The sequence below is a fragment of the Podarcis gaigeae genome (assembly GCF_964106915.1).
Source record: "Podarcis gaigeae genome assembly, chromosome: 3".
In the NCBI taxonomy this organism is placed as follows: Eukaryota; Metazoa; Chordata; class Lepidosauria; order Squamata; family Lacertidae; genus Podarcis; species Podarcis gaigeae.
The window spans coordinates 90,778,338-90,801,815 of NC_139680.1; the positions used below are offsets into that span (position 1 = coordinate 90,778,338).

The window sequence follows — 23,478 nt, forward strand, 5'->3', positions numbered from 1 at the left end:
TGCCCCGCAAGACGAATGCCTCGCAAGACGAAAAACCCGCTAGAACGAAAGGGTTTTCCGTTTTTCGATGGGCTTCGCAAGACGAATTTCCCTATGGGTTTGCTTCGCAAGACGAAAATGTCTTGCGAGTCTTGCGTTTTTTTCGCTCCCCCCCCTTTTTCTAAGCCGCTAAGCCCTTTAATAGCCGCTAAGCCGCTAATAGCGCTAAGCCGCTAATAGGGTTGCTTCGCAAGACAAAAAACCGCTAGACGAAGAGACTCGCGGAACGGATTATTTTTGTCTTGCGAGGCACCACTGTATTACCATGATCTGAATAGATTTGCCTTGGATTCTAAGGCCTAGAATATGACCCAGAATCCTCTGCAGTGTGCAGTTGCAAGGCAGGTCTGGGTTTCCACAGCAGAAAAATCAGTGTAGCTGAAGATACAGGGTTGAATCCAAAATTCCCATGAGCAGAGCTCCACTCACACAGTTCTCTCACTGAGGAAGCGTTTTGGGTTCTTTGGTCCAATTCCTCCTTCCCTCCTTCCGGTCCCTGTGTAGTTATTCCAAAAGGTTAAGGGCTCTCTAGAACAGGGGTCAGCAAACTTTTTCAGCAGGGGCTGGTCCACTGTCCCTCAGACCCTGTGGGGTGCTGGACTATATTTTGAATATATATATATATATATATATATATATATATATATATATGTATATGTATATGTATATGTATATGTATATGTATATGTATATGTATATATGAGGGGCCCAGGTGGCGCTGTGGGTTAAAGCCTCAGCGCCTAGGACTTGCCGATCGAAAGGTCGGCGGTTCGAATCCCTACGGCGGGGTGCGCTCCCGCTGCTCGGTCCCCAGCGCCTGCCAACCTAGCAGTTCGAAAGCACCTCCGGGTGCAGGTAGATAAATAGGGACCGCTTACCAGCGGGAAGGTAAACAGCGTTTCCGTGTGCGGCTCTGGCTCGCCAGAGCAGCGATGTCACGCTGGCCACGTGACCCGGAAGTGTCTCCGGACAGCGCTGGCCCCTGGCCTCTTAAGTGAGATGGGCGCACAACCCCAGAGTCTGTCAAGACTGGCCCGTACGGGCAGGGGTACCTTTACCTTTATCTTTACTATATGTATATATATATGAATGAATTCCTATGCCCCACAAATAACCCAGAGATGCATTTTAAATAAAAGGATGCATTCTACTCATGTAGAAACACGCTGGTTCCTGGACTGTCCTTTGGGCCGGATTTAGAAGGCAATTGAGCCAGATCTGTCCCCCGGGCCTTAGTTTGCCTACCCATGCTCTAGAATAATGTGGGAGGTGGCCCTGGGGCAGCAGCAGGAAGGGGCATTGGCAAAACCTGCATCGTTCATCTTCCTCCAGTGAGAGCATATGTTGGCTCTCAGTTCAGGAGATAATTTTGGATTCTGCCCTTGCCCCCCTGCAATCTTGCAGCCCTATAACTGCAGTAGCTTGTAATTAGAAGTATTTTACAACTGTTGTATTGAAATGACTTGGTTACACATTCCCCACCCCTCCCTTTTAAGAGACTTCCGGTGTTATCAGTAAGGGCTTTGTTGCTTTTGTGAGAGATGGACAGCATTTTCTTTGCCAAGATCATTAGCCATTAGTGAGTAATAGCTTAGGTCAGGAAAACATCCACTATAAGAGTTGGAGGGTGTTTCCTGATAACATTGAGCAGCCATCCTCATTTGTTTGCACAGCAGCATTTCCTCCTTTTTCCATATTGCAGTTGTCGTGTAGGATATGCAACAGTCAGAACTGGTAGCTTCCTGGGAACACTGGTATGAGGAAGGCATTGGTAACCAATTTCATCTATTCAGAAACAAACAAGCTAGGGAGAAAAGAGAATTACTCAGAATTAGGTAGTAAAACTTTTACTCGGAGAGTAGACCTGTTGAAAGTAATGGATGTAAGTCAGTCAGTCATGTCTATTAATTTCAGGTGGCCTGCTCTGAATATGACAAATGTTGGAAAAAACTCTTAGTGTTCAATTTGCATTGTTCATTGTTAGAGCATCTTCTTTGAATAATGAAGGTCTAAGTTTCAATTCCTGGCATCTCCCAAGAATCCTGAAATCCTGAGGAACCACTGCCAGTCAGTGTAAATGGACCAAGTTAAATGGACCAAGTGTCTGTCTCAGTATAAGACACCTTCTTATAACCCTATGTTATTCATTTATTTATATGAGGAAGAACTATAGCTCATTGCATTTAGAAGGCATCTCCAGGTATGTTTAGGAATGTGCCCTGCCATACAGTGTTGAGCTCTAGTCAGATCAATGGTCTGACTTATGAGGAAGCTTCCTATGTTCCTGTGTAACCGATACTCCAAAACAGTGTTTGAAACTCCCCAGGTGCCAGGCACATTTTGCAATTGGTGCAGGTCCAATTGCAACCATGTGGAGATCTCTGGATCCCAGGTTGGCGACAGACATCTCCATCTGGCTGGCCCCTCCAGTTTTCTTAAGCAGAAGAGCTTATTTGTTGCATTTATATCCCAGCTTTTCCTCCAAGGAGTACATGGTTTATCCCCCCTCCTCAGTTAATGACCCTGTGAGGTAGGTTAAGAGCCTGGCCCAGGGTCACCCAGTGAGGTTCATGTCTGAGTGGGGATTTGAATCCTGATTTCTCAGGTTCTGGTCCCACACTCTTCGCCACCACACCACACTGACTTCCTAGAGTACTTCTGCTGTGGGACAGCTATGTAAATTAAGTAGTTAAATCATTATGGGGAAGGCAAAAAGTCACTTAGAGAAGGATCTGAAATATTTTCCTTGATGCTTGAATTGGTTTTATTCCATATTGTTTTATTTGATGTTTTAATGTGTTATAAACTGCTTTGAGATTTTTTTTCTTTGAAATATAAAGCGGTATAGAAATTAATAATAGTAGTAGTAATTTTCATTGGGGGGGAAAGGTGCCTAGACACCCCATTGTGGTGACCACAACCTAGCTTTAAGGTGCCATTTGGCTATTAGCTTATAGATATATCTGAGCTTCTAACACAGCTCCAAAATGTCGCTGATACGCATTCAAATTAGAAAAATAGATGTACAATAAAAATGACATGCATTATAAATTATGGACCCATGAGGTGATTTCCCCAAACTGCGCACACCTGGCTTCGTAAGTAAGGACGTGGTCACAAAAGACGGAGCCCCGTTCGCAACAGGAGCAGAACGCAACCCACGTCTGCGTGTGCATGGGTCGCGATTCGCGTCTGCACATGCATGAGCAGCGAAACCCGGAAGTAACACTTTCCGGTACTTCCGGGTCGCCGCAGGACACAACCTGAAAACGCACAACCTGAAGCAAACGTAACAAGAGGCATGACTATAATTGGGAGCTTCGTGTGTATCCCTGATTTGTTCCTTTGCAAGTGGGTCTCTCTGACAGTAAACCCCACTGGGATCAGCTACACTAGGGAGTTCCCCATTGGGAAACTGGGGAGGCCTGTGAGCCTATTGGGAGGCTCTGCTTTCAGAAAATACCGTTCAGCCGATTGGGACTGACTGCACGTCTTTGAGGTTGTCCTGTGACGTTTGGTGACTGACAGGTGGGTCTCCCCAACCACCTATTACAATTTCTGGGGCCCCGAGTGAGTTTGCATCAGAATGGTATTGAGTGGGGTGTCAGTTTCAACTCAACCTTGTTGCATTGGAGTAGGGCCTTGAAGCACGAGAGGTTCTGCCTGCTTTGTGAGCCTTTACCTGAGGACATTTAACGTTCTGAAGAGGCCGCTGCTCACGTTTCAGCTTTTAGAGCGTTTAGGATTACTTGGTAATAATGATGGGAGGTTACGCTACGTTCTGCTCTGCCGTTCACAATACTTCAGGCACTTCATGAAAAAAACCCTAGCATCTGCTGTCTGGAGTCATTTATCAGCTAAATGAGATTACATTCCTGTGTGAAGCATTTCAAGGGCGTCAGTAGAAGACAGGGTATTTCATAGGGCTTCCGGCTTCTTCTTTTTTTGGTTTTGAACTTAATTCTGGTCATGCACGGCATATTTCTGACTCCAGTTACTCTGCTCTAATCTGTGTTCTTGATACCTGAGAGCTTCAACATGTCTGCACCCATCTCCCAAGCCTATGCCATTTTTTTGAATACCCTGAAATGCATTAACCTCTTACTGCCACCTTTTATCCACCTGTTCCCAGACCTAAAAGTAAGATTGAATTGTGGAGAATGTTTAATTTAATTCAATATTTATTTTGACCATTTTTATGCCACCTAATTACTGTAGCCTCTTATGTACCATAGAAGGGGACTCGCTCCAATAAGACTAAAAATGAGTTTAAATTAAGAATTCCTGGAGTGGTTTAACAATCAGTCCCTCTTCCTAGGGAACTCTGGGAAATGTAGTTCTGTGAGCAGAATGGGGGTCTCCTAACAACTATCAGCACCCTTAACAGACTACAGTTCCTAGGGTTCTTTGGGGGCAAGCCATGGCAGTTTAAAGTTGCATAATACTGCTTTAAAGTGTAGCTGTGGCCAGGATAGTAACTAAACAGCCTCTGCAGTGCTTTGGTAAAATGATGAAGGATGGAGGGGTGATGCTGTGGTAGGGGGTGAGGTTATAAAATACATTATAAGCTGGGCCAGAATTTCATTGGGTTCCTCCACCCACCCACACACCAAATGGGATAGCCATGTTCATATTTGAGTTTCTTCCTCTCCTTTTCTTATTCTTGCCATTCTTTTCCTCTTAGTCCCCCATGTTTGATGGCAAAGTACCCCACTGGCACCACTTCTCCTGTTTCTGGAAGCGGGCTCGACTGGTGTCCCACACCGACGTGGTTGGCTTCTCGGAACTGCGTTGGGAAGATCAGGAGAAAATCAAGAAGTCCATAGAAAGTGGTGGCGCCGGAACAGGTAGGCAAATGTTTAGTGACGCTCGAAAGAGATAGCCGCTTACTGTATGAGCCCAGATATCAAGCAGCTTTGGGCGATTTGGGTTCCCAGGCTACTTGCTGCTTCAGACGCATGGAAGGTGTCCTGGATGCAAGGAGACCGGCTGTAAATAAGAATCCGCCTCCCATGTAGTTGCCATGGACATTTGCAAGTTTTCAGCTTGAGGACTGGAAGAAATGGTTTTTGCTCTCACCACCTGGAATCTTTATCCCCATGCAAATGGGGATTGACTAGCTGCAGTTTGGCCTCTCTCTTTTTTCAGGCATAGATGGGGCTGCAGGGTTAGATTTAAACCATGATCACTACCCGGAGGTCCATGCAGGGAAATGCTGGAAATTTATCTAATAAAGATATGTATATATGTATATTGTTTGTTTTCCAGGCAAAGGTGACCAAGAAGGAGGTGGCAAAAGTGATAAAAGTTTAAACGATTTTGCCGCAGAATATGCAAAGTCCAACAGAAGTACCTGCAAAGGCTGTGATCAGAAGATAGAAAAGGTAAAATAGGTGTGCAATTCTATGTCTCTGTAATATGAGTTATAGCACTCGTAATGTATAAATCCTTTTCGGGAAGGGCCGTAGCTCGGTCTCTGAGCATCTGATTTGCTTGCAGAAGGTCCCAAGTTCAGTCCCGGCGTCTCCAAGTAGAGCTGGGAATGTCCCAAGTCTGAAACCATGAAGAGCTGCTGCCAGCCAGTGTAGGCATTACTGAGCTGGATGGACTAATGATCTCACTCTAAATAAAGCAGGTTCCAATCTTCCTGTACTGTGGAGGGTTGAGAAATTCTCTAGAATAATGTGGCTGGGGGCTAAAGGGGGAATTGGCAAAAATTGTCTCCTTTCAGAGCATAATCTGTAGTTGTGGACCTTTCTGTATGAATTAGAGGCACTGATTAATTTAATTAATGTGGGGGGGGGGTTAATGAGATTTCTCTCTCCAAAATGCTTCATTATTGTCTTTCAATGGTACATATTTTTCCTCAACCTTCTGTCAGTAACTCATGCAACCTTTTACAATCTTGTAGAGCTCACATGTTTGGTATAAGAGCTGACATAGCCACTATAGTGTGAATTTGTGTATAAAAATTCTCTGGCCTTTTTGCACATAGTGGTAAGTCGAACTATGGCTTACTGCGAACATGCAAGCATGCTGGCGCCGGGAGAGAACATCCTGGCCAGTTTCGCAGCTCATGGTTTGTTTCAAGCAAGACAAACTAGCACTAGATGGAATCTACACACAAATAAAAATCGCTGTGAAAATTCGTTTTTAAAAGAATTTTTTTTTGGGGGGGGGGAATACATTGAAATTGCCATAGCTCACTGTTGCCATCACACCAAATGGGCAACATTTGTATATTGCACTGTACAACACAAAACATTTTATTTGCAGCTGTATAGCTGAGTCCCCAATGTGGCAGTATCAGGACTGGGGGAGGAATGAAGGGGGTTCCAGCATGCTTGCTTGTTCACAGCAAGCCATAGTTTGGCTTACGTGAAGCCAGTAACACAGACAGTTGTATGGTCTCACTCATTTATTTAATCCGCCCTCCCTTCTCCCACTCTCTCCTGCAGGGTCAAATCAGGATTTCAAAGAAAATGGTGCATCCCGAAAAGCCCCAGTTGGGGATGATAGACAACTGGTACCACCCAGCCTGTTTCGTCAGCCGCAGAGCAGATCTGGGGTTTCTTGCCTCTTTTAGTGCCTCTCAGCTGTTAGGCTTTGGGCTCCTGAATGCTGAAGATAAAGAGACTCTGAAAAAGCAGCTGCCTGCAGTGAAGAATGAAGGGTATGTTGAGTATGCCAAAAGAAGGCAGGGTTTCTGTTGACGCAGCAGTAGCTCAGGCAATTGTGAGTCAGGCACAGTAATGCCAGAAACTTTAAAAGGTCTTTCTTCAGTTTTCCACTCCCCGGAGGGAGGGTGTTCAGAGAGCTGCCAAGAGACAGCTCAGGGAGGGGGCTTGGCTAGTCTTAACCTTCCTTGCGAGACAAGTTGCTCAGACTGAAGTCCTGTCGTTTGACCTTCTTGGTTCATGGAGTTACCTGGTCCTGCTGGACTGCTCATCAGCAAGGTGGCACTTCATAGTCACAGATAACAGGCTGCCCATTGTGCTGCCCCAATGGCACAGGGAGTAAGGTGTCTTGACTAAGCTGCAATGGTTGCTCGTGTGAAGCCCTTAACAGGGTCTCCTCTGGTACAGTGGGAGTGCCTCCAAACATAAGATAGACTTGCACAACGTGGGACCGGTGTTTCTCAAACTTGGGTCCCTAACATTGTTGGACTTCAAATCCCATCATCCCTCACCACTGGTGCTGCTGGCTAGTGTTGATGGGAGTTGTTGTCCAGCTGAGGATCCAAGTTTGAGAAACAGCACTTGGTTGCTAATCCAGATTTCCTTTCGTCCCTCTCTTTCCCCTGGGGAAACCCGATCTCTGCCATGGAAGTGGAGCAAATGTCGACTGGGATTTTTCCCCATTTCCTCTGATTCAGTGTTAAAGAGTTGGGTTTTCCAGGGAAAGCTGTGGGACAAATAGAAGACCTCTCGGATTCATGCCTAGAAAGCATGGGGCAAGCAGAAAACCACTCACATCCTTGCTTTCTAGGCACGGGAGAAGTGGAAGTGTGGACAAACTCTAAATGCCCAACTTCTAGCTGAGGCTGTTTAGGACTCTGCAGCTCATGAAATATATATACAAGCCTTACTTCAACATTTGGATGGTATTGTGAGCCAGACAAAGCACCCAGGCCCTCTTAGGAAAGTCACTTCTATGCCATGTTTACACTCGTCAGCTATTGCTTGCAACCAAGGGATCAGATTTGCATGCTTTCTTCCCGTGTCTATTTTGAGGCTGCTGCTTTGCCTCACACCCAGAGCAGCATAGGAAACTGAAGCTGGATAAATGATTTGCTCTGGCAACTGAGCCTAATCGTGGAGGCTTTGACTATGCAAAAGCTTCCGGGGTGGGGGGGGGGGCTTTTACTTCCATTTTCAAAGGAGATAATTTTTCATTAATGCTCCTGCACCCCTTCCATAATGAAATATTTGCGTTTGCTTGCCAAGTTACTACAGAAGCACAGAACGGTGCTAGAATCATGGTGGAAAATAACTTCGCTTTGTCATCGTGTTGCCAGTTTGAAATCACTTAGATTCTTGGTTTCTGTACATGCAGTCATGTAAAAAGTTCACATGCAGCAGAGACATATCCAGGTCTTCAAAAATGGCTGGACTTTCAAGAAGCTTTCTCATTTAATAAGCAGACCTTGCACCCAAAGACCAAACAAGGCATTGTGGCGCAGTTCAGTCGCTTCCTTTTCATTTCTAGGGGAAGGGACCAGAGGTTGAGTCATAGGGCATCTGCTTTGCATACAGAAGGTCCCTGTTCATTCCCATTGTCTCCAGGTAGGGCGAGAAGACCTCATGACCTTTTGGCAAGAGTGTGGTGAAAATGATCAAGGGAAATGCTTTGATTTCAGTAGTGGGAAAGAGGCTGCAGTCTTAGTGCCATTGGTATTAAGTGGGGAACCTAAGACTCTCCAGATGTCGTTAGTCTATAACTCCCATCATCCCTGAAAATTGACCGCCTTGGCTGGGCCTGAAGGGAGAGTGAGTCCAACAGCATCTGGAATGCTGCACTTTCCCCATCCCTGCTGTAGAGCATCAAGATAGCTGAGGAGAAAGATACCTTTTAAATGGCCATTCAGCTAATGCTTTGAGGAAGGGGTAGGTAAGATGGGCTTTCTTTGTTCAGAAAGCTGGTTGCAAGGTGTTCTAGGACTGCAATCTGGGACTGGAGACAGAAGGCCCAAGCACTTGACCAATCTCTAAGCTCAAAGTAGGAAAGGGAGGGCCCCCCCAGCACAGGAACAAAGAGAAGAGGAAATTCTCTACAATTCAATGTTTCTGTGATCTGGTGTGGTGTTTTCAGTTAACAACATTTAACCAATTTTCCATTTAGCTCAATGTATCTCAAAGTGCTAAACCATTTCTGGGCACTTTTCAGTTTCGTGATTTGCATTTTGATGATGGGGATACTTGAAACAGATCTCACAGATACGTGTAAAAACTGCAAAGAAAGGAAGTGGAAAGCCTATGCCAAATATACAGTCCATCATAACGGGCGAAGGAAGACGTCGTGACACCCGGGGCGGGCGTCGCTACGTAGGGCGCATGTGCAGCATCACTATGTACAATGCATGTGCCGTACATAGCGCCGCCGCACATGCGCTGTATAGCAGTTTGTCGCCGCTCCAGCTGCGAACGGAGGATCCTGGCACCGTCCGGCGCTGGAGCAGCACTATACAGCGCATGTGCAGTGTCGCTACGTGCAGCGCATGCGTGCTACGCCACACATGCGCTGTACTTAGCGGTTTGGCACCAGGAATCCTCTGCTTGCTGCTGCAGCCGTGAATGGAGGATCCTCCTCCACATGCGGCTGCGACTTGTCACCCCTGCAGACATGGAACCCAGGGCATTACGCCCCCCCTGCCCCCCCCCCGTTGCGACGCCACTGCATCATAAACTGGTGCTGCCCAAGAACTAGTAAATGGAGCTGATGGGCTAACTTTTGAGTAACTACTGACGTGAGTTTTCTTTCTCCTCCAGGAAGAGAAAAGGAGATGAGGTGGATGCCAACGTGGTCTCAAAAAAGAAACCAAAAAAGGAGAAAGAAAAACAGTCTAAACAGGAGAAGTTGCTGAAGGTGCGTTTCTCAGTGACTTCTCTTTGTTTCTTAGTTTGCTTCTCACTGACTAAACACTCCTGAACTACCTTCTATGGGGGAATTCAAAAGCAGTGTGGACGTATGGAATAAAAGCAGAGATTGTCCTTTCTGCATTGCCTCTATCCCAAAGCGGTTTAGAATCCAAGCATATATGCAAGATTTGCTCCAAGCAGATCACAGTCAGTAAGCCAAAAACAAACATTGGCTGCACCTCATAAACAAACCAGGAGACTCAGGAACGGTGGTGGTTTCACCCAGCAATATATTCCTGAGTGAAACCACCATCCCACTCTGGCCTCATACTGCACAGAGTGAGAAAAAAGCTGCATTGGTGAGGCATCAATACAGTTTGTTCCTTCCTCTGCCTCTTTAAACTGCTCAGCTGAGGATCCCCCAGTCGGACGCTGGCTCCCACACAAGCGGGGGGAGCACTGGGGATGGCTCTGCTGGGGATGGGGAGCCCTCCTGCCCCCAGATGAGCTGTACAAAGAAGCTGACTTGTCCCAGTCCCCTAGGCACTGGGGTGAAACCGCCTCAGCTCCCACGGTGAGAGCTGGGGCAATTTCCTCTGGCGCCTCGCAAGCTGAAGCCAATGCAGCTTGTTTTTTTTAACATCGTGGTATATCGCCAGACCGCAATGCTTGGCTGGCGATATACCGCAGTGTTGAAAAGCTGATACCGCCCAGCCCTAACCTCCACTCCTTTGTTAGCTGACTTGCTAACAACAGAATTAACCGTTAGGATGCAAACTGAATGATCTCTGCTGTTACACTTCCAACATGGGGCACCCCCTTTTCCCCCTGCAATGTTCCTTGCCATGTGTCTAGCATGTGCAGTGGTACCTCGGGTTACGAACTTAATTCGTTCCAGAGGTCCGTTCTTAACCTAAGGCGTGCTTTCGCTAATGGGGCCTCCCGTTGCCGCTGCACTGCCAGCGCACCATTTCCATTCTCATCCTGGGGCAAAGTTCTCAACCCGAGGTACTACTTCCGGGTTAGCGGAGTTTGTAACCCAAAGTGTTTGTAACCTGAAGCGTTTGTAACCCAAGGTTCCACTGTACTGCACTTTAATAGTTCCATTAAGAAATAAATCTTTTTTTACCTGTACTGTTCTCTTCTACAGGAACAGACGGAATTGATTTGGAACATCAAAGACGAATTGAAGAAATCTTGTTCCACCAACGACCTGAAAGAGCTCCTGAAAGCCAACAAGCAGGACATTCCTTCTGGGGAATCCGCTGTGAGTTGGATGCTCTCGTGTAGATGACATTTTGACTATGTGCTTCTCTTTATTAACACTCCTTGCACGTTAATTACATTTAGGTAAATGATGGCAAAGTGAAACCTTTATGGAGGGAAAGCCCTACTCTTAATAGCTTCAAGAAGAATGTGGTTTGCGTCCGCATGTAGGGAAGTGTTAATTTTGTTGCCCTTCAACTGAAGAACTTGGGGTGGCTCACAAGATAAAATTGAGAGAGGAGATATTCAGTACAGTGGAACCTCTACTTACAACCATAATCCGTTCCGGCGGTCCAGTCATAACTAGAAACGTACATAAGCAGAGGCACACTTTTCCATAGAAAATAATGGAAAAGTGAATTGATCCATTCTAGACGATGAAAAACACTCCCTAAAACAGCAATTTAACACGGATTTTACTGTCTAACGAGACCATAGATCCATAAAATGAAGGCAATAATCAATGTACTCCACTATAAAATAAATAAGACAGTATTGTAGATGAAAAATTTAACTTTTTTCCCCCTTACGTGCACTGAGGATGGGCGGGCTTACCTGGCTACAAGCTGGGGGGTGGGGCAAGGGTCAGTAAAGAGCTGATTCACTTTGGCCAGGGTCACTTTTTTTCCTTGCCAGGCCAGGTTCTTCTCTGGACTTTCTCAGGTTAGTTTCTCGGTGGGGCTGCAGTGTGCCCTCTTGCAGGCGGCACCTCTTCCACAGCTTTGGGGGTGGGATGGGGGCCTTCTCCCTGGCGGCAGAGGCCCCAGCGCTGCCCCGTAGCCGGCCAGGCAAGCTCCAGGCTGCTGGCAAGGCCTCTGTTCATATCTAGAGGAAAGTTCATAAGTCAAAACACCTACTGAAGGTCGTAACTGGAATCGTACGTAAGTCGAAGTTCTACTGCCATTGATTCTTCTTCTGAGGGCGGACAAATTGGAAATGGTCAAAATGCTCTTGTGACTATGTGTTCTCTGGGTAGCTGGAAACATTTGTAGAGCTGGAAGGGAGCTAGGAGGTCACCTCTTCTAGCCCACAGCTTAGTCCAAGGCCTGCCATGTAGGAATCAGCCTCGCTGTCCCTGATATGACTGTCCAGCCTCTGCTTAAATATTTCCAGCAAAGGAGAGCCCACCGCGTCCTGAAGCACTCTGTTCTACTGCTGAACAGCTCGTTGGGAATTTACTTTTAATGTTTAACCAAAAACTGCTTCATTACAATTTCCAACCACTGGTTCAATCTCCTGCCCTCTGAGGTGCCTGTCATGTTGTCAGTTTTAAGATAGCAGAGTTTCAAAAAGACCAAATAGAATACGCCAGATGATCATTATGCTTGTTCGTTATCATCATCGTCATTTATTATGGTTGCATACTGCCTTTCATTCAGAGATCACAGGGCAGTTCCAGGGTGGATTTGATTTAAATCATTTTTAAAGGAAAGACTCATTCTTGCTGGTATAATGTTAATATTTACAACCAGAGGAAAGTTTCATTTTTGGAATAATAAATTTTCCTAGCCTGAGTTTTAGCACACGTGAAAAACTTAAAACAAATCCTTATTTCCTAATGAATAGCCTTTGGACTATAATGTAACATAAATAGAAAACTTTCTTTAGAAAGATTTTTCCTTAAAATCCATTTTTTACAAAAATAATAATCATTGATTTTTATCCACCCTGGGAGGTTCATAGAAACACAAAATTAAAACACAAAATACATGGTGATAATAAAAAACACCCAATAATCCAACTCCCACAAACATTTTTAAAGCCAAAGAAAGTTTAATCAGCCAAAACTCTGGTTATAGAGAAACGTATTCACCTAGCTTCTAAAGATATGTAATAAAGGCACTGGATAAGCCTCCCTGAGGAGAGCATTCCACAATTATTATCATTACCATTTATTGATTACCTGCCCTTCACCCTAAAGTCCCAGGGTGGATTACACTAATAAAACACAATATTAAAAACACAACTTACTGTCATAAAAATATTCTAAGAGAGATGCTAAGAGCCATGTCGGGGGGCTTCCTCCTCCACAGTATAAGACGTGTTGCAGCCTCTGCATCGGCAGTGATTGATTTCTTCCCTCCTAAATTGATTTCTAAATTCCCTCCTAAATTGTAGGTGTGAGAGGCTCCTAAATTGATTTCTAAATTCCCTCCTAAATTGTAGGTGTGAGAGGCTGAGAGGCTGTGTACGTGTGAGGTGAGAGGCTGTGTACGGCTGAGAGGCTGTGTACGGTTCTAGACTGGGAATGAGGAACGTTTGGCCCTCCAGATACTACTAAACTGCACCTCCCATCCTACCCGACTCCTGGCCATGCTGACTGGGACTGATGGAAGTTGGAGTCTTAAAAGCATTGGAAGAGCCCCAGGTTCCTCATCCTCAATGCCAATGAAAGCTTTCAGGTTTCTGACCTGCAGCAGATCGCCTTCCCAAACTGGTCTTTCGGACCCAGCAGCTTCCCTTCAGGAAAGCAAAATACTGTACAATCTGGAATAGCATCGACGTCTTCTGCCCCATGAGTCCCAAACTTGGAAAGATGTACAGTGGTACCTCAGGTTACATATGCATCAGGTTACAGACTCCACTAACCCAGAAATAGTGCTTCAGGTTAAGAACTTTGCTTCAGGATGAGAACAGAAATCGTGCTCTGGCGGCGCGGTGGCAGCAGCAGGCCCCATTAGCTAAAGTGGTGCTTCAGGTTAAGAACAGTTTCAGGTTAAGACTTCCGAGTTGGTGATCTATGAGTAGTATGGTGCAATAAATACTTCCTCTTTTCCTTCTTTCTTTCTTTTTCTTGTCTTTTCATGGCTTTTTTAGATCTTGGACTGTGTTGCAGATGGGATGGCCTTTGGGGCTCTGCTGCCCTGCGAGGAGTGTAAAGGGCAGTTTGTGTTCAAGGGCGATGCTTACTACTGTACACGCTACATCACCGGTTGGACCAAGTGTGTTGCCAAGACGCAGACTCCCAAAAGGAAAGAATGGGTAATCCCAAAGGTAGGCAGTGCATCATGTTTTTAACTGCATATTTTAATTTATTTAATAGCTACACACACAAACAGTCTCCATGTGCTGCCCAGTACTGTCATCCCTTCTCCTGCCTCCCTCACCATCATTCTGATGAAAATAGGTTTGGGCTGGACCTGGAGAAATTGCACTGGCTCTGTCCCACGCACAGCTGCCTCGCTCCATCTTCAGCAATAGCCTTGGGGGTTAGGAGAGAAAGGGGGAGACAGATACTTCTCTCGTTTTTCCATCCCTTCCTCTCTCTATCTCCAGGAGTGCCGTATTTTTCGCCCTATAGGACGCACCGGCCCATAGGACGCACCTAGTTTTTTGGGGGTGTGGGGGATAAAGAAAAAAAATTACCCCCCCCAGCCACGGCTTCAGCGCGCCCCGCGCTCCGGGCAGCAGGCTGCGGATGTCTGCCTGAAGCGCGGGGCGCTCTGCTGCAGGGCCTAGGGCTCCCTAGGCTGTGGAAGCTGCGCGAAGCCCGAAGCTTGGGGCGTGCTGAGCTCAGCGCTCCCCAAGCTTCTGGGTGCAGGCAAGCTCTCTGCTAGTGGTGGGAGAGCTGCGCGACTTCACACAGCCCTCCCACGGCTTGCAGAGAGCTGCACTAAGCCCGAAGCCTGGGGGCGCGCTGAGCTCAGCGCCCCCCCCCCAGGCTTCGGGGTGCAGGCAGCTCTCCCCAAGCCGTGGGAGAGCTGCGTGAAGTCGTGCAGCTCTCCCACGGCTTGCGGATAGCTTCCTGAAGCCTGCATTCGCCCCATAGGACGCACACATATTTCCCCTTCATTTTTGGAGAGGAAAAAGTGCGTCCTATAGGGTGAAAAATACGGTATTTTTTCCACAGTTGGCAGAGCCAGGCTTGCTTTGGTTGGCCCAGGGTTGGTCAAATGCATCTAAGTGATTCCTGTTCTGAACCGCAGGTCCCAAGGGGAGCCTGTGTACTTGAGTGGTTTGACGCAAGGATGCCAAAGGAGGGCGTCCAAAACTCCGGCACGATCTGTTCCAGAGCTTTATTGTAAGAAAGAGCAAGCTTGCAGTAAATCAGCCTGCTGGGCTTTGCTGCCATCACAAACGCGGGAATTTTTGGTTTTATTAAGCAGAAATGGTTAGAGCCCTGTCTGGGATGAGTAACGGGGGTGCAGCCTAGATTCCCAGCAAAACCTCTCCCCCCCCCCCACTGAGTTCGGAATGCAGAGGGGAATTCTATGCTTACGATACGATAATCTTTATTGTCATTGTCCCATACAGAACAATGACATTGAAAAATCTACATAAGACATTCAAAAACCAAACAACCCAGCTCTCCCAACCTGGTTAGCCCCCTAAAAACTCTGATACCCCATTTTTAAATACAATATACTCCCATAGAGACTCCTTACACTGTGTTTAAAACCAAAATCGCATTGGATAGAAACTATTTCTCAGGCAGCTAGTCCTAGTCTTTAGAACCCTGTACCTTCTTCCAGAAGGCAGAAGCTGAAAGAGATCATTTCCGGGGTGCGCACTATCCTGTGCTATCTCTGCAGCTTTCTTATGGCACCTGGAAGCATAGATTTGATCCAAGGTGGGAAGAGTGCACCCAATTATTCTCTCCACAGTCTTTACAACCCTGGACAGCATTGTTTTCCCCCTGACCGTGCAGCTCCCAAACCCCTTGAAAGAAATTGTGTGTGGCTCCAAGTCCAGGGTGAATTACATTTTTGGAGAGAAGCAGACCTCCCTCTAGTAGTGCGGAGGAATCTTCACAATAGCAAATATTATTCTCTGAATGAAGTTGATTTTGATCATTGTAGTAGCCTGTGGGATTTTCTCACGTGTGTTAACTTTTCTTACCCAAAACGCAGGAGTTCCGGGAAATTGCTTATCTAAAGAAATTCAAATTTAAGAAGCAGGATAGAGCATTCCATCCAGAGGCTGCCTCTGAAAACTCAGCACTTCCTCCAGCAGTTTCTACCCATATTACAGAGAACTCAGCTGCACCAGCAGGTAAATGACCTGCAGGCGTTGTTCATACTAAAGAGAAACTGATTTGATGAAGAAAACTTTCCAAAATGTTTGCAGAATTGGCTGAAAGGGGTGAGGAAAGCACAGGGCAGAAATGGCCTTTTTCTGTCCTCTTGCTGCCATCTACTGGCTAACTGGAGCATAATAAGTCCCCTAATATCAACTAACACAAAAGCTTTCCAAACTTTTCCTGTTGGTGACCCACTTTTGAGACACGCATCATTTTGCAACACAGTAATTCAGTTCTTCCAGCAAACTGGAGGTTAAACTAAGCCCTTTTTCGAGCCCAGGGAGGAGCGCAGGGATTGTTCATGTGACACACCTACAGACTGCAGCCGACTTTCTCTTAACATGTCGTGACACACAGTTTGGGAAGCTCTGAACTAACAACTTACGACACTCTTCCCCAACCCTGGTGCCCATCACACGCTAAACTACAACTTCCATCAGCCATAGCGATCACAGCCAATGGTAAAGGATGATGGGAGTTGTAATCCAAAACATATAGAAGGCTTTAGGATGGGGGGGGGCAGAGAGAGAGGCTAGCCTGCATGATGCAAATACAAGTTTTAAGGCTTGTAGGCAATGCCAGGCAAAGTCTTGACCTTCATGTAACTTATGTGGTATAATAAACTCTATAAATTAAGCAATTCATACACATTTTCTAAAAATTTGGGTAACCTTGATGGATTTTTTTTCCTCAATACGTTCAGAGTTTTTTGTGTCTCCTGTGTTTCTTCTGTACATCACCCAGTCTGTGTTTACCTTTGAACCACCAGATAAACCGTTAAGTAGCATGAAGATTTTGATCGTTGGAAAACTGTCAAAGAACAAGGATGAAATCAAGTCTGTCATTGAGGAACTTGGGGGAAAGGTGACGGCTGCTGTGAACAAAGCTGATCTTTGCATCAGCTCACAAAGTGAGTAATGCTCTTAATGGGTGGCGTTAAGAAACAGGAAGACTCCCAGTAGGAGAAAAGGGTGAAGTTAGACGAGGTAACTAGTTAATATGAAAAGAAGTACAGCACAGTCTAGGACTGGGCGATAGATCGATATATTGTCTGAAGCCAATTTGAAGCCCCCATCGTGATATTGGTTTCATCATTTTTGACCTAGAAATATATCACGAATCATGATGTGTGTTGTGCATTGTGTGCAAAAATCACAATGTGGGAAAAACCGTGAAGTCAGTCAATGTTTCTCTCGATTCCTGCAGGCCCCTGTTAACTCTGCCAGCTCAGCTCTCTCCTGCCTCTTTGCAGGGGGAAGCAAATCACAAGGACAAGTGCTGGCAAAAATCACAATGTGGGAAAAACCATGAAGCCAGCCAATGCCTCTATACAGCTCTATCCTTATTTCAGACATCATGATATATCAGTATATCACAGCGTTTAGCTGGTGATATATCACGTTGAAAACCAGGTAACTTCTAGCCCTAGTGCAGGCATTGGTATGTTACTGTGGTGCCACTTACCCTTTGAAACGCCCTCCTGTTACATATCATATAAGCACCTCTTATTGTCTTTTTGGTGCCTAGTGATGTGCACCCTTTTTCAACAAGCCTCTTGAGCAGAGAATCTTATGCTGGTCAGTATCTACGTTGAGTTTGAAATTGCTTTTTATATGTTTTATGGTTATTGTGTGCTTTCAATGTCTTTGTTGGTAATTGTTTCGGGATGTTTTGTGGGAAGTGGTTCCTAAGTTAAATTAGATATAATTTATTACTGTCAGAGACCAGCTTATAAAACACACTTGGGGTACGGTCCCAGAAGGAAACCAAACAATTAAAACAATGTACAACAATAAATTTAAAATTTATAAATGCAATAAGCGTATAGACACTTAAAACTTTTAAGATAAACTACTGCAGAGAGCTGACCCAGATTTACCCATGGAAGCAAGTTTGGGGATTTTCTTAACGAACTAGTTTGAGTCGGGAGATGGTCTGTGCCTACAGATGTGTACACAGTATCTGGCGACCATCTGGGTCATCTTCTGATCTTTGCCTAACAGGAAAAGGTCAAATTTTTGCTTTTCCGAGAGATCAGCAAGCCTCACCAGTAGGGGCTCAATGGTCTTACTACGTGCCTCTTCATAAAAGGGACATCTAAAGAACACGTGCTCTGGGCTTCCTATCACCCCCAGGACTCCTTCCAGGACCGGCAAGGGCAGAGCCGAGCTTGCAACTTAAAACTTGCATGTGCAAGAAAATTGCAAGAACAATGACACATCATGCTCTGCTTCCCTTTTCCAGAGGAGGTTGAGAAAATGAACAAGAAAATGGAAGAAGTGAAGGAGGCCCAAGTGCGCGTTGTCTCTGAGGAGTTTCTCCAAGATGTGCAGTCCTCCAGCAAGGGTTTTCAGGAGCTGCTTTCGCTTCATGCTCTTTCTCCCTGGGGCGCTGAAGTTAAGCAGGAGCACAAAGCGGTTCCCGCGGGAGGAAAATCCAGCGGACAGTCGAACACGAAAAGTACCGGGAAGGTCAAAGAAGAGCAAGGTGAAAAACCCACGGGACTCCCAGTTTTTTTTACTATTCTTGGCATTTGTTACATTCAGGGTAGACCTCATCCTAGCAGCCAGTTTTGGGGTTCACTCCTGAAATTAAGGAGGCGATTAGTGGAGGGAAGACTTAGAATCACAGAATTGTGTAGTTGGAATTTACAACACTATAAAATACAGCTTAACACTGCATCTCTCCCTCTCCTGATCCAGGAACGAGCAAATCAGAAAAGAAGATGAAGCTGACAGTTAAAGGAGGTGCTGCTGTGGATCCTGATTCAGGTGACCATTTCTACATCTACTTTAGGGTTGCCAGAAGGTGACAGGACTCCTACACTTTTGCACCTTGAATAGTTGTCCAGAAGAGGGAATTTCAGCAAGTGCAGTTTGCAGGGTAAGCTGAAATTCCCTCTTCACAACTTCTAAAAGGGTGCAGCCACTCTGTCCTTTTATGGATTGGGGACAGGTTGTAGAACACCATAAGTAAATAAATTCCACGTGTTGAGAAGCCCCTTTGAAATGTCTCTCTGTGTGCTTCAGGGAAAGGGAGGGAGGGTGTATCTCCGTGTCTTGTGTTCAAGTTAAAACAATAATTTGGATAAGGGTCACATGCGTTCCCCCCTGTCCCTGGTTGACTGCCTTTTTTTTACAGGCTTGGAAGATTCTGCCCATGTCTTTGAAAAAGGTGGCAAAATCTTCAGTGCCACTCTTGGGCTGGTAGATATTACTAAAGGAACGAATTCGTATTACAAGCTTCAGCTGTTGGAAGATGACCGAGAAATCAGGTTTGCTTCTCCTCCTCCCTTCCCAAATAGAAAGTGTGCTGCAAATTTTTCTCCTGCTTGGCTCCTCGGTTTGAATCATTTTTTGTGAGACTTGCACAAAAGATAGACCTTTGGTCTGATCCAGCCGAGGGGTTCTTAAGTTCTCTATACACCTACCTTGGAGTAGATCCTATTGAACTAGGTGGCTCTCTCTGCTGATACTTGCATAGGGCAGCACCCTTAGTCCTGTCTGTGTCTCCTTTGAAGATGTAACAGAGTTATAGACTCTCATGGACTTGAATGCAAACACAAGAGTTAGTCTGTGCCATTTATGTTTGAAGTTTAATAAAAAGGTTTTTGTCTTACTGTTGAGTTTAAACTGGCACAACAAAGTCAGGAGTACCCCCTATTGCTGCTGTTGTGAATTGATTGATTAAAGTGTTCCCAACCTACCTTTCAGGCCCTCATCAGCTGGGCTGGAAGGAGCAAGGCAGCTCGCAAGAACAGGTTAAAAAAACCGTAAAACAAAACGGAGAGCCAGGAACCTGAATCAACTAAACCTTAAATCCCAGCAGCAAGGGGAAATGGTCACTGTCCTTTTTTAATTTGTTACTTTTGACTTTGATGGAAATGTCAGACTTTATTTTCTGCCCAGAAAAAATTGTTTAGTTTCCTTACCTTCAAACCCCTTTGTAGACAATCTTATCTGTCTTGAGTGACATCAAGCAAACCTGTCAATCAAGATTAGATTGTCCCTTCCTTTGTTCAGCATCTGCCTTTGTTGCTACACTCGATCAAAAGCTGTGTACAGTTCAAAGTGTGCTGTTTGAGTTCTGAAGAAACTCTTATGCAGGAAATATCTCTGTCCCAGCCAGGATGTTAGGTGATGATGGGAGCTGTGGTCCAGCAATATATGGAGAAAACCAGCCAGGTTGATTCCACCTGCCAATTTCTCCCCTTTTCCTTTGAATTTAGATACTGGGTATTCCGCTCTTGGGGCCGTGTTGGCACAGTCATTGGAAGCAACAAGCTAGAGCAGATGCCATCGAAAGAAGAAGCCATTGAGCACTTCCTGAATCTGTATGAAGAAAAGACGGGCAACTCGTGGCATTCCAAGAATTTCACTAAATATCCCAAAAAATTCTATCCTCTGGAAATAGACTATGGGCAGGTAACTTGGGTGACCCTGTTTAAAAAAAAGAAAATCACAACTGTATCAAAGATCATGCAAGCAGGAAATACTTAGGATTATTTGGGGAAAGTTCAAACAGCTGGTTTTTAACACAAATGTGCATGTGTGAACTTCCATCTAAAATTAAGCATTTGAGTCGATATAAGACCCACAGCTGTTAAAATAAGTACCCACACAAAATTTATTTTACAAATTATTTACTTTTTAAAAAACAGGTTCAGATGTTGCAAGGGCAATGAGGTCTTCAGACAGCTGTGTAATGGACAGGGGGTATTTATCCTGCCAGGTTGGAAGTAGAAATATCTTGGCAACCATAAGGGCTTGCAACGTTCACTGTTGTTGACCTATTGTTAATCCCATGCTATAGAAATATAGCTTTACAATATATGCTACCAGCAAATATCAATGATTTTGCTATATACAAACAGACAAGAACTACTACTACTAATAATATGCATTTTTCGCCCTATAGGACGCACTTTTTCCCCTCCAAAAATGAAGGGGAAATGTGTGTGCGTCCTATGGGGCGAATGCAGGCTTTCGCTGAAGCCTGGAGAGCGAGAGGGGTCAGTGCGCACCGAGTTGCCGCCGGGCTCGCAAGGCTTGCGGATAGCAGCCTGTTCTGGGGGGGGATATATATATATATATATATATATGCAGGTTTTGGTGTCCTCGGGTGTCTTCCCGTGTAAAAGTTGGGGTGTCTAGGCGACGTTTCGACGAGGTCTCACTCGTGAGACCTCGTCGAAACGTCGCCTAGACACCCCAACTTTTACACGGGAAGACACCCGAGGACACCAAAACCTGCATTCCTGTACCCGTGAAAATCTACGAAAGCATATATATATATATATATATATATATATATATATATATATATATATATATAATTTCCCCCCCCAAAAAAATGAGGTGCACCCTATAGGGCGAAAAATACGGTACTAGCTCTGGACTTGAATTTCCCAAGCATTGGGCGGGGGGGGGGGGGGAGATTGCCCAGGATTTTAACTGATTTTATATCTACCGCTTTTTGTATTTTTACTGTTGCTACAATAACTGCCTTTGTTTCTGATGTTTTTGATCTTTTTTATATTTGTTTTATGGTTCTCTTTTGTAGGCTATGTTGGAAATCTAGATTAAGAAAATTATGGTGTTTTTTAAAAAGGAATAACTGAATTTTGGGAAATCAACTGGAAATCAATCTTATTTCTTTTACAGAAAAAAAATCTATTGAACCAGTTGATTCAAAACACAGTGTTCAGATTTTGCTTTAAATGCTGGGGGGGGGGGAAAATGCCTGAGCTATAAGATCACTAGAAAACTGCATGAATCTTCAACTTGGAGTATTTAATCAGAAACCATTCTTGCTTCAGAATCTCTGCACAGGTAACAGATATTGGTGGTCTTTCTCCCCCCCCCCCCCCAGGATGAAGAAGCAGTGAAGAAGCTGACCGTGAGTGCAGGAACCAAATCCAAGCTTCCTAAGGCAGTCCAGGACCTTATCAAGATGATATTTGATGTGGAAAGCATGAAGAAAGCCATGGTGGAATTTGAGGTTACTAGGCATCCTTGGCTTAATCCCTTTGTCGCTCTCCCTTTTGTTCACCATGTGACACAATGGCAGCAGTGCGTTCTTAACACTAGCTGTGTTTTCTATGGGGTTCAGTACTCAGTGGTGGCAGCACTCAATAATGAGAAAGTCCCCCACATGAAACTGAGGTGATACAGCACTTACGGCATCTTCAGAGTGCGAAGCTCTTAAATAGTCCTTTAAACGGATAACTCATTTTAAAAAAAAAAGTTTATCTGTTCTCTTCGTGGAACATTCTACTTCAAGACATTGAGCTTTTCAATAAGCAATCTTTGAACGTTTTCACATAACAACAAGTCTCACGTTAATTCCTTCCATTTATCTCATTGCCAGATTGACCTCCAGAAGATGCCTTTGGGGAAGCTGAGCAAGAGACAAATCCAGAGTGCATACTCCATCCTTAATGAGGTGCACCAGGTGAGGATGAAATAAAAGGCATCTTTGGAATGGTTGAGGGAACTCTTGAATTTTTAGTGCTTCTCCCCTCCCAAAAAAATGCACTTCTATTTCCCCCTAAACCCTTTTCATAAAGGTAAGATGAAGAGTCTTTGTTATATAGTGAAAGGGTTGCTCTATTCTCTTTCTCTTGTTTCTTGTTCATCAGAATGGCTGTACCGGAAGGGTGTGATTTGATTATGTGATTATTTCTCAGCTGAGGCGGTACTGAAGCCTTTGAAGTGTTATGGCTTGGCATTCCATGGAAGTCAAGCTAGATTGACAGCTTTTATAAACTCTCTTGTTAAATTTGGTGGGGCTGCGCTGTCAGCTAGTTTGGCCTAATATTACTATTAGAAGAGTTCTTCACTGCATACCCAAGAACGTGACCAGAAATGGGAATTGGGATTGAGCCCAAATCTGTACTTTGCTCCCGGCTTACTTGTTCAGCATATTACAAAGGAAAATCTTCAAGTCCTAAGCAAGCATTTTAAGAGTTCACGCTTGCTGTTTTAAAATAAATGTAAGACAGATTCAAATAAACGTAACTGTCTTTTAGGGCCTGTCTGACCCTATTAACTTGATTCACTATGTGATGGATTTGTGAACAAGACTGAATTGAATTGAAAATAAATGGGAGAGCTGATTTTACAGAAGTGTTGGTTTTTTAGAAAACTTCTAAAGTTATAAATGTGTGACCTGAGCTAAGCCTAGCTTTATGTAAGTGAAGTCACTCAGGTACACATATTTGCTGATTTTTATTATTATTTTTATTTTGTTGCTTTTCCTTTTTATGTAGGCAGTTTCTGATGGTGGCACCGATTCACAGATATTGGATCTTTCCAACCGCTTCTACACTCTGATCCCCCATGACTTTGGGATGAAGAAGCCTCCTCTTTTAAATAATCTAGATTACATTAAGGTATTGATGGGGAACCTCTGGCGCAAACGGCAGCGTTTAGTTTTGACAGCTGGCCCTTAAAGCACAGAAATAAAATAAATTGTGTACCAACTCCTAGAGCAGATGGGCAGTCTGCACCCTTCAGCTGATTTCAGGTGGGGTGGAGGGAAGCCCAGAAGATAGATGCATATTAGGGGGCATGA

General features: G+C 44.9%; 1 protein-coding gene across 1 annotated transcript in view; it reads left to right on the forward strand.

Moving 5' to 3' along the window:
* The window catches only part of PARP1 (poly(ADP-ribose) polymerase 1), a 37,824-nt gene that overhangs the window by 5,157 nt on the left and 9,189 nt on the right, over positions 1 to 23,478 (forward strand). Inside the window, exons 2-16 of the mRNA XM_083734030.1 lie at positions 4,724 to 4,886; positions 5,308 to 5,423; positions 6,498 to 6,712; positions 9,528 to 9,624; positions 10,768 to 10,884; positions 13,701 to 13,877; positions 15,734 to 15,875; positions 16,673 to 16,813; positions 18,148 to 18,390; positions 18,606 to 18,674; positions 19,045 to 19,177; positions 20,132 to 20,327; positions 21,775 to 21,903; positions 22,273 to 22,356; positions 23,174 to 23,296. Coding sequence (XP_083590156.1) covers positions 4,724 to 4,886; positions 5,308 to 5,423; positions 6,498 to 6,712; positions 9,528 to 9,624; positions 10,768 to 10,884; positions 13,701 to 13,877; positions 15,734 to 15,875; positions 16,673 to 16,813; positions 18,148 to 18,390; positions 18,606 to 18,674; positions 19,045 to 19,177; positions 20,132 to 20,327; positions 21,775 to 21,903; positions 22,273 to 22,356; positions 23,174 to 23,296 — 2,145 coding nt within the window. The remainder of the gene's footprint in view (positions 1 to 4,723; positions 4,887 to 5,307; positions 5,424 to 6,497; positions 6,713 to 9,527; positions 9,625 to 10,767; positions 10,885 to 13,700; positions 13,878 to 15,733; positions 15,876 to 16,672; positions 16,814 to 18,147; positions 18,391 to 18,605; positions 18,675 to 19,044; positions 19,178 to 20,131; positions 20,328 to 21,774; positions 21,904 to 22,272; positions 22,357 to 23,173; positions 23,297 to 23,478) is intronic.